The 10,969-nt window shown below is 35.5% G+C and overlaps 1 protein-coding gene across 2 annotated transcripts; it reads right to left on the bottom strand.

The window, feature by feature from the left end:
• Nucleotides 1-3,816: 3,816 nt before the first annotated feature.
• Nucleotides 3,817-9,372, bottom strand: tnni1b (troponin I type 1b (skeletal, slow)). Of its 2 annotated transcripts, none has more exons than XM_048198549.1 (9): nucleotides 8,639-9,372; nucleotides 7,534-7,561; nucleotides 6,979-6,991; nucleotides 6,780-6,821; nucleotides 6,369-6,500; nucleotides 5,999-6,088; nucleotides 5,200-5,376; nucleotides 4,164-4,291; nucleotides 3,817-4,054 (listed from the first exon to the last, which is right to left on the bottom strand). In XM_048198549.1, exons 2-8 carry the CDS (start codon nucleotides 7,539-7,541, stop codon nucleotides 4,199-4,201), a joined length of 555 nt encoding a protein of 184 aa, XP_048054506.1. In that variant the 5' UTR covers nucleotides 7,542-7,561; nucleotides 8,639-9,372; the 3' UTR covers nucleotides 3,817-4,054; nucleotides 4,164-4,198. The 2 variants fall into 2 exon arrangements, with proteins under 2 accessions (XP_048054506.1, XP_048054507.1); XM_048198550.1 differs by having other exon boundaries at nucleotides 6,985-6,991; nucleotides 8,639-9,370.
• Nucleotides 9,373-10,969: the final 1,597 nt, after the last annotated feature.

A 10,969-nucleotide genomic window follows, 5' to 3' on the forward strand; every position in this document is an offset into this window, starting at 1 on the left:
TATTATTTTTCTTTATTCTAATAAGATATGATTGTCAGTCAGTTCAATAAAACCATGTCAGCTTGTTACAAAATACCCCACAGATCATTTATTATAGCTTGCCAAATTTGCGACTAGCATGTGCCGTCATGTTAATCTTTTGTGTAAATCCAGCGTTGAAATTGACCCTCGTTTATGATGCAGTCCGGTGTAAAATGACGGCATGACTACATCTACTACAATAACTCTTCCTCTTCTCTAAAGCAGCCCAACATGGCCTCACCCCCTTTGTTGCGTGTTCTCGGGGCGGGATTTATGTAAATTTTAGGGGTTTGTGATGTCACCAACCCAGGAAGAAGCTTGTTGTAGTCCCTACCAGCCGTTTGTTGTAGTCCTTAAAAAGCGATTTCTGTAAAAGAAAATATCTCCCTTTGCATTAAACTTTGAAATTCGTAACTTTGCAGATTTTGTTTATGCTCAAACAGCAACATTACACACTAACTAAAGTTAAAAAAAGTGAAATCATAATTAACCACCCCTTTAAATTTTTTAGTTAAACATTTCAGTTAAAGGTCCCGTTCTTCGTGATCCCATGTTTCAAACTTTAGTTAGTGTGTAATGTTGTTGTTAGAGTATAAATAAAATCTGTAAAATTTTAAAGCTCAAAGTTCAATGCCAAGCGAGATATTTTATTTAACAGAAGTCGCCTACATCGAACGGCCAGTTTGGACTACATCCCTCTACTTCCTTCTTTAATGACGTCACTAAAACAGTTTTTTGACTAACCTCCGCCCACAGGAATACACAAGAGTTGCGTTTGTAGAGTGTGTTTGTCGCCATGTCGTCGAAACGCTGTTATTTTCATCCCGCAGTCCAATCACCGGGTCTGATTCCGGCTCAAATTGATAGGGTAAAATTAAAGACATGTTTACAATAACACTGAGCGCGTGCATCTCCACGTTATGGTAAGAGGCGTGACCTTTCCGGGCAAGGTTCGCTAAGCTGCTGTCGAATCACAACACAGGAACCGCTGACACAATCAGAACTCGTTACGTATTTCTGAAGGAGGGACTTCATAGAACAAGGAAGTCATCAGCCCGTTTTTATGACAGTGGAAACAGCGGTATACAGATAAGTAAATTATGTGAAAAATACTGTGATTTTTTACACGCGCAACATGAACACATGTTATATTGCACACTATAAACACAATCAAAGCTTCAAAAAAAAACATGAAAAACGGGACCTTTAATACAATGAAGGCGATTAATTTATCAACAGAAACTCAAAATATTATGTCATCTGAACCACATTAATTAAGTTGATTTGACAAAAGAAAAAATGTTGTGATGAGACAGGCGATGGAGAACAGCAATAAAGCAGACGATAGAGAATTCCAGGTACGTGTAGCCAACAGGTGAGATCATCACAAGAGTCTGAACAATCTTAACCAACGAGGACAGACAAAGAATATGTAGCTACGTTCCGATTGACAGGGTCCTTTAGTGTTCTTCCCTGAACACAGATATTCATTTAAGTTTACTTCGCGTGACAAAATTCATTAGTTCGGAAAACCCTGCAATGTCATCAAATGTAGAAGAAACAACAGTAACGCATACAGAGAAGTTTGAGGTATGATGGCATAATTTACTTTACATACACTGTAAAAAAAATTGTTGCTTACTTAAAAAAGTAAGTTACTTGGTTGCCTTAAAATTTTGAGTTCATTGAAATTAAAAATTTGAGTTAATACAATGAAGGCAATTGGTTTAATCAACAGAAACTCAAAATATTATGTTATCTGAACTACATTAATTATCTATGTTGATTTGACCTTATATACATGTGTGTATAATACATGCAAGTGCAATTCTATAAATATTAAATCGTTATTAATTTAATTCATATAAGTTGTCATATTTGAAAGTTCTAAACTGGGTGACAAATGTCTGTTGAGATGTTTAACATGAAAATAAACATAATTTGGTTATATTATATGTATATTTATCTTTTTAACCATAATAATGAGATTGTGTACCACACAACACTGAAGCCTCAACATTTTTTTCCATTGCATTTTTATTTTATTCAAAGTGCCACATCTTCTGAAGCAATTGTAACAATGTTCCCTTTTGCAGTGCCATTAAAACCGAACATGTACGCTCTTCAGATCTCACTTAAGACGGTGGAATAGGCCTAACCTGTACACTTAGGTATAGGTATAAAAGTTATGCATTTTATAAACTATCTGCAATATTAAATGTTTATTATTCAGTGTTTTTTTTATAATAAATTGATATAACAAAAATAAATCAATGCAATCTCATTCTTATAAAAAGAGTATATTATTCATATACAATATAAAAATTAGATAGCATTGCTACTCTTAAGAATTATTGGTAAGGAAAATATCTTCCTGTCCTCACTTGCTCTTTCAAAAAAAAAAAAAACATTCAGGTTATTTATAACAAATCAGGTTGATAAAAGAAAGATGAATGAAGAGACTCGCACAAACTCTGCACGATGAATGCAGAACTTTACAGGGATGGAAACACTATTCAGACGGTTAATCCTGCACTACAGTAAAACCGCATTATGTTACAGTCAATACAGGCGTAATGTGAGGGACATAAAGGCAGATCTTTCATAGTTTGGAGGTTAGTCATGTGACCAGGGATGGGCAAATGTCACAATAATGCATTTCAACCTTCTCTTGTGAAAGTGATAGTTGGTAATTTAGGAGTGAAATGTTTCACCTTTTGACATTGTGGCCTTGTGTGCACATCATATTTTAGTGAACAGTGTTTGGCCTTTCAACTGCTTTTGTTTTCTTACCATCTTGACCTTTTAGAGAACTGGCTGGATATGAGTTTGGACATGGTTTGGATAAAGGGCTTTAGCCTTCCTTCTCATGCACTTCTTTAATCTTTTAAAATTTAAAGTATGATGACATTATTTAGAATCTGTATAAAGAACACAATCAGATATTTATTTTTCAATACTATATCAAAAATAATGTTCTTGATGTTTCAACAGTTTTAGTGTTCTATATGTAGCTGCTAAAGCTGTTCTATATGTAAGCAGCGCCCTCTAGCGGCTGGTAAGGATATGACCATCAGTTTCTTGCTGGCCTGTTGGTCAGGCAGCAGCCTTTATATTTCCCTTAGACTGATATTTCCTCATACCCATTATATGATCACCTAGAAAAGACAATTTATGAAAGAAGAAATACGGGACAAAACATGATTTTTTTTCCTAAAAATAGAGCTGAAATACAGAACTACCCTGTTGAAAAAACCAGCATATGCTGGTAAGGTAGGTTTTGAAGCTGGTATGGTGGTTTTAGCTGGTTTATGCTGGTCAAGTGCTGGTCCATGCTGGTTTTTTCAACAGTCCCAATACAAACTGGACGTCTGGTCACCCTATAAACATACAAGATCAAATGAGATTCTAAAATATGTCACCACCACTTTGCCTCAACGAAACGTTACTTGAACACACCTGACGTCATGAACACGACTTCCCAACTCGTAAATATGAACTTCCCAGCAGGACTTGAACGCACCAAAATGACCATCAACTCTAGACTGGTGAAGTTAGAAAAAAGTTGCTTTGGCCTTATCATTCACATACTTTTCCCCATTATAGTCAAACCATACTTTTATGATTACTCACTGCATAACTATAGAGGTTAGAGGATACTGAATTTCCGGGTTATTTTATTAGTTAGTTTCCCAAAAACACTATCAGATTTAGTCCTTACTAAACATTTGACTGTAATGGAGGATGTACAGTACAAACATTCACATGAAATGATGACAAATCATGATAAGTATCTGGAGATTACACAATTTATTTACAGTACAATGTTTATGACACGTTTCACATCGCAGGGCTTTTAATTTGACACTTATTGAACACACTGACAAATCATTTTGTATTTGACAAGTATGAATGCATTCCTATATCTTAGTTTATTTCATATGGGTTTGAAGCTTTTGAAGCACATTATCAAAACGAGGGATGTATTTTTAATCAGCGTTGTCACCTCTGTACTTCATCCCACCCTGATTTCCTACGAAAAGATAAAAAAGTATTTCTGATAAGTTCTGCAACACCACAAATACACAAAATGTGTAATAGGAATCTACATATGGTCCATTTTGACTTCATGTTGTACATACTTGCATGTTTACAGATGTTGATTGTGATCACTTGTTTACTGCGCTGCATCAAACATTTTCTTCCTTCCTTCCATTCCAGACATGGCCTCCACATTTTTCCTCCAGTCACTGACCTCCACTGTCTTTTCCTACAAAGAGACAAACAAATGCATCACAGTATTGTGTTAAAATAAAGGTCAAAGTAATGCTAAACTCTTTCATTTCAGCCCAGATGGACCCTTACGAAAGTAAAATATATTTACCAATATATTTCTTAAAATATATTGTGATATATTGTAATATATTATTTTCCCTTTTTATTTTCCAATATATTATATATTTTAATACATTGAATAATATATTGATGATACATATATTATACACTATATTATATATTCATGTAATATATTGCAATATATTGCAAAATATACAAATGATTGCCGCTTTCAATATATTACAATATATTGAACATGAATATATAATGTATGTGTTTATATATCCCAAAATATATGCAATATTATATTTATAAATATCCACCATAATGTATCTGATTTATATGGGAAAATGTTTTGGTAGTATATGTAAAGATATAGTGTCACATGTATGTTTAAAATATGGTAGAATACATTTTAAATATATGTACAACTATATGGAATTATATACATGAAATATATGTACAGATATGTGTTATTTGGAAAGTATAAAATCTAACTTATATATATATATATATATATATATAAACACACACACACACACATATATATATATATATATATATATATATATAGCACATGCATATATGCAGTATATTAAAGCATATAAAGACAAACTATTACATGTAAAAATATAGTGCCTTTTTTGGTTTTGATTGCAATATTTTTTTATATGTATCATTATATATACATATATGGTCTATGCATATATTGCAATATATTGGAAAATATAAATATTAAATCCCATATATAAGAATATATTGCCTAATATATTACATGATATTTTCCAATATACTGCAATATATTTTTGTTTCATAAGGGGATGGCATGGAGCCACAGCTCACCTTCTCTGTGTCCTCCTTCTTGACGGATTTGAGGTTTGCTCTCAGATCCATGGACACCTTGTGTTTGGAGCCCAGCAGAGAGCGCAGGATGGCGTCAGCTGAGACTCGGACTCTTCTCAGGGGGGGTCGCTTAAATTTGCCCCTCAGGTCCAGGACTTTGATGTTCAGATCTTTGATCTGCAACAGGTTTGTTTACAAGTTTCAGCACTCACACGTTTCTATTGAGCAAGTTTCTGTACAAGTCTGATGTAATGTTCTGAAATAATGCTGCATTCTTAAACCGGGAACACACTACGCAGATTGCGCAAAAATTCAGATACTAATTGGACACAGAAAAAAAAAGGGTTTAAAATTGTACCTTTAGGGGTACAACAGCTTGTCACTGGGGCAGTACCTTTAAAGGGACATTTTTGTACCTTTTTTTTACTCCAAGAAAGTACTAATATCAGAAGTCCAGGTTCAGAAAGTAAAAGTATTTTGCTCAGTATTTTGTTCCAGTCACCTGGATTTGCTAATTATCAACCAGGAGGTACACAACAAAAACTCCTGGGAGTATATGTGAGACCACACTCAAGAGTGTTCAAGTGTTAAAATAAGAGTGTTAAATGAACACTGAAGCAGTGTTAAAGTTAATGAGATAATTAAGTTATTAATTGAGTGATTGACCGTTATTGCAGATACCTGATGCTGGAAACTTGTTGTGTCATGTCTGGTTAGGGGACTTTTAATTTTCCTAGAATTGATTGTTGACTGAGTTACTGTTGCTTATACACAGTAAAAGGCTAAACGGTTACTTTACTTCTCTTGTGTTGTGAAGCACTTTAGCCTCGATGTCATAGCGCTCCTCGTCCACCACATCAATTTTAGCGTGTAGTTCCCGACACAGCTCCTGATAGAGAGAACAAATAGTTTTAACAGGACTGCCACTGATTTTGCTGGTTTTGAAAGTAAATCTTATAGAAGTAATATGGCAGTAACATGATTCGGTGTTTGTTTCACATGGTAATATAATGGTATATATATAGTGTACACTATGCTATTGTTTAATTATGATATTCATATATCATGATGCTTAAATAGCACTGGGAATTCTATAGTATTCAAGAAAATTTTTTTTTTGGTATTTTTCTATATTAATAGCAGTAGAGTTTTGTGAGTTGTGGTCATACCTGAAGCTCAGCGAAAGACATCCCAGTAGTCTGTATCTGAGGAGCTTTCTCAGCCAGATATCTCTCCTTCTCTGCCTCTTTCTCGACCAGCTCTTGCTCTAAGTCATCCTTTGCTTTAGCTACCATAAGACTCTGACAAACACATAGACATGCACTTTAAAATGTAATAAATGCTAGGAGAAAATCAAGAGTTTGAATGCATTTCCTTAATTTGTGGTGCAAAAAGAGTATCGCTCTTTTATTTTTGTTTTTTTTAGCAACGACCCAAAAACACCCCAAAATGTGGCATTTTGCACATGCAAACTCTAGTTACATTTTTCCTCAGAAAATACAAAAATATTGCATATAGCTGGAACTACAATTTATGAAGCTACAACAATTGCAGAAAATTATTTTGCAGTGCAACTGTACCTTTAGCATCAGCTTGCGAGATGCAGAGATCTTGGACTTTTTCTGTCAAATTTGAAATGAGCATTGGTTATATATATATATATATGTTCATTGCATATTAAATAGTATCATGTGTTATTGTTACAGTAGATTAGTTTGCTGGTACATTAGCTAGATAATGTATTGAAAAAGTAGCATTCAAAGATGGCTTTTCACTCACTCTTACCTCTTGTCTGCAAAGGAATAAAAACACACAATTAGATTAAAAATATCATAATTCTTGTTAATAAGAAAGCTTTTATTATAAAACATCATACGGTGGTGTCCAAAAGCCCAAGACCCCAAAGAAAATGCTTTTTTTTTTCATTGCAAATTATATAATAACCATAATAATTTGAGTGAAAAGTATTTGATATGTCCCTCTTATGCTTTATTGACAGCATTACTTGAGCTGACATGGTCAAAACCTGTTTATTCAGCGTGAGAATAATGAAGCAAGAAAAATTGCATCAGTGTTAGTAATTTACTTCTTTAATAGTGTGACCTAGAATCTTTAAATATGCCTTCTTGATTTTATATTATAAGATTTTCAGTCTGTTCTCAGACTTTTGGACTGTATTGTATTCACACCCTGCTATAATCAGCCTTCGTTAATATCGAGGCTTTGAGTTAAGACAACACAGCCAGTAAATCCAAGAATAGAGCACATTCGTCGAGGGTGCCGTAAGACATCTAAGATGACGAACAACAGAAAGCAGAGACACAATATACTCACTCGGGCATCTTTACAATGGCGATTCAACCTAGGAGATAAAAATAAAGGCATTTGTTTTCAAAGGACAGGACTATTGGGAGGCTCTTCAAGGGGCTCGAGTATCAGATTCAGACGTGATAATCAGATCATGGCATTCATGCCATTATACCTCTATTCACTCCAGCAAGAGGAATCTCACGTATTTGACTCTTGGAATCATTGCCGTTATGATATATATCATTTGTCAAGCATCTAAGTCCTGCTTTTTAAAATGAATGAACTGGCGCTAATTGATTGATGTGAAATTGTACACTGGAGTCTGTTCTGCATCTGTTAACCACTTCAAAGTCCTGACAGTGGCTGCACACACAGATGAAGTGGACCCCTAGGAAAAAAGGTGTTGGCAGACGCCTATCATGGTGTGGTTATTTTGGCATGGTAACTATGCCACACAGATAACAATCCCAGCTTTCTCCAGCTCATATCCACTTGCAATGCACCATAAATAGACTCGCATCAGTGCTTCAGAGGCTTTAACCCGGCCCAAGTTTCCGCTCATTGATGTTCTCATTGTCGTCAAACTGGTCTAGTGCACTTAAAAACACAAAGACGTTAAATGTTGCAATAAAATGCAAGAACATGTCTGGATTTGGAATTGGATTTATTTTGCCAAACACCAAAGGTGGTTTCCAAAGTAATGTTTTAATGATCTTTTGATTTGACTTTTGAAATTAAATTATGCATCTCAATATTGGAAAGCCAAAAGTAACCACATTTCTCAAAGCCACACACATTTTTAATTAAATTATGGCAAGACATGGCAAGATTATAAATCATTAACCATTATAAACAAATGTGTAAGTAAATTATGAAAAGAAAGTTTCCCATGCAAGAGTCATTTTTGTAACCATCACCACAGACATTGACGATGATCAATATGGGTTTTTCAATTACCAGTTCTTAAACCTTTTCAATTAGTGATAGTAATCTTGACTATTTGGTTCCATGTTTAAGGGCCTAAGACATTGAGAATGACACAAAAGTTGATTTTTCAAGGTTTATTCTTCTTAGAAAGAAATATTAAAACTAACATTTCTTAACATGGAAGCAAACTGAATTAACTTACCTTGCAGTTCAGATGGGCAGAGAAATGTTCTTCAAAGTGATGCTCTAGAACAATGCCTCTCTTTTTTAAGACACCCTCTTATTGTTCATCCTCGGCCTGTTACTGGATGATATTATTAGCACACACACACAGCTTTTATCCAGCACTTGTGGTGCGCTGTTGTTGATAGGCCGTACGCGGCGCTTATCAGCCCGTCAGACAGCTGTGGTTCCTCACGATGCTTTGGGCCTGTCTTACTACCTAATTTAGCTTGCTAAAAAGCAATCTCATCAAAAGAAATTTCCATCTTTTTAATGTTTCCACAGTAAGATCTCGACTGTTTCTCCTGGACTGTATTGTGAGAGCAATGCAATGGAGACTTTTGCTTCTCAGATGTTTCTCCTGAGAAAAAGTCAGTTTACTTCATAGGTGTCTGTTTTTGCTTTTCTTTTATTGTTTTTGCATTTACATGCACTGCAAAAAAGAGATTTTCTGCCTCAGTATTTTAGTCTCCAGTACAAATATCTACACATTTTCCAATCAAGATACATTTACTTGAGAAGCAAAATTACTGAAGACTTTAAGTCTTGCTTTCTGAACAAATGATCAAAGTTAAATGATGAAAAAATCTGCAAATAGGGTTTTTGAGTCTTCATTTTAAATATTTGATTCGGAAAACAAGACTTAATAAAATTACCTCAAGATTTTCTGACCCTCAAGCCATACTAGGAGTACATGACTATCTTCTTTCAGATGTACACAATCAGAGTTATATTAATACATATCCTGACGCATCCAAGCTTTATAATGGCAGTGAACAGAGTATGAAGCTCAAGAAAGTGCATCCATCCATCATAAACGTACTCCACATGGCTCCGGGGGGGTTAATAAAGGCCTTCTGAAGTGAAGTGATGTGTTTGTGTACAAACCCGATTCCAAAAAAGTTGGGACACTGTACAAATTGTAAATAAAAACAGAATGCAATGATGTGGAAGTTTCAAATTTGAATATTTTATACAGAATACAACATAGATGACATATCAAATGTTTAAAATGAGAAAATGTATCATTTTAAGGGAAAAATAAGTTGATTTTAAATTTCATGGCATCAACACATCTCAAAAAAGTTGGGACAAGGCCATGTTTACCACTGTGTGGCATCCCCTCTTCTTTTTATAACAGTCTGCAAACGTCTGGGGACTGAGGAGACAAGTTGCTCAAGTTTAGGAATAGGAATGTTGTCCCATTCTTGTCTAATACAGGCTTCTAGTTGCTCAACTGTCTTCCTCTTTATGATGCGCCAAATGTTTTCTATGGGTGAAAGATCTGGACTGCAGCCTGGCCATTTCAGTACCCGGATCCTTCTTCTACGCAGCCATGATGTTGTAATTGATGCAGTATGTGGCCTGGCATTGTCATGTTGGAAGATGCAAGGTCTTCCCTGAAAGAGACAACGTCTGGATGGGAGCATATGTTGTTCTAGAACTTGGATATACCTTTCAGCATTGATGGTGCCTTTCCAGATGTGTAAGCTGCCCATGCCACACGCACTCATGCAACCCCATACCATCAGAGATGCAGGCTTCTGAACTGAGCGCTGATAACAACTTGGGTTGTTCTTTTCCTCTTTAGTCCGGATGACATGGCGTCCCAGTTTTCCAAAAAGAACTTCAAATTTTGATTCGTCTGACCACAGAACAATTTTCCACTTTGCCAAAGTCCATTTTAAATGAGCCTTGGCCCAGAGAAAACGCCTGCACTTCTGGATCATGTTTAGATATGGCTTCTTTTTTGACCTATAGAGTTTTAGCCGGCAACGGCGAATGGCACGGTGGATTGTGTTCACCGACAATGTTTTCTGGAAGTATTCCTGAGCCCATGTTGTGATTTCCATTACAGTAGCATTCATGTATGTGATGCAGTGCCGTCTAAGGGCCCGAAGATCACGGGCGTCCAGTATGGTTTTCCGGCCTTGACCCTTACGCACAGAGATTGTTCCAGATTCTCTGAATCTTTGGATGATATTATGCACTGTAGACGATGATAACTTCAAACTCTTTGCAATTTTTCTCTGAGAAACTCCTTTCTGATATTGCTCCACTATTTTTAACCGCAGCATTGGGGGAATTGGTGATCCTCTGCCCATCTTGACTTCTGAGAGTCAAGTCTGTTTATACCCAATCATGTTGCCAATTGACCTAATAAGTTGCAAATTGGTCCTCCAGCTGTTCCTTATATGTACATTTAACTTTTCCGGCCTCTTATTGCTACCTGTCCCAACTTTTTTGGAATGTGTAGCTCTCATGAAATCCAAAATGAGCCAATATTTGGCATGACATTTCAAAATGTCTC

The sequence above is a fragment of the Megalobrama amblycephala genome, linkage group LG8 (assembly GCF_018812025.1).
Source record: "Megalobrama amblycephala isolate DHTTF-2021 linkage group LG8, ASM1881202v1, whole genome shotgun sequence".
Lineage (NCBI taxonomy): Eukaryota > Metazoa > Chordata > Actinopteri > Cypriniformes > Xenocyprididae > Megalobrama > Megalobrama amblycephala.

What these genes read in the sequence shown, in the direction of transcription:
- tnni1b (XM_048198549.1), bottom strand. An exon ending in TGTCTTTCGCTGAGCTTCAG is followed by an intron (nt 6,089 to 6,368) that starts GTATGACCACAA and finishes TCTCTCTATCAG; the next exon opens with GAGCTGTGTCGGGAACTACA. An exon ending in TGCTTCACAACACAAGAGAA is followed by an intron (nt 5,377 to 5,998) that starts GTAAAGTAACCG and finishes AACCTGTTGCAG; the next exon opens with ATCAAAGATCTGAACATCAA.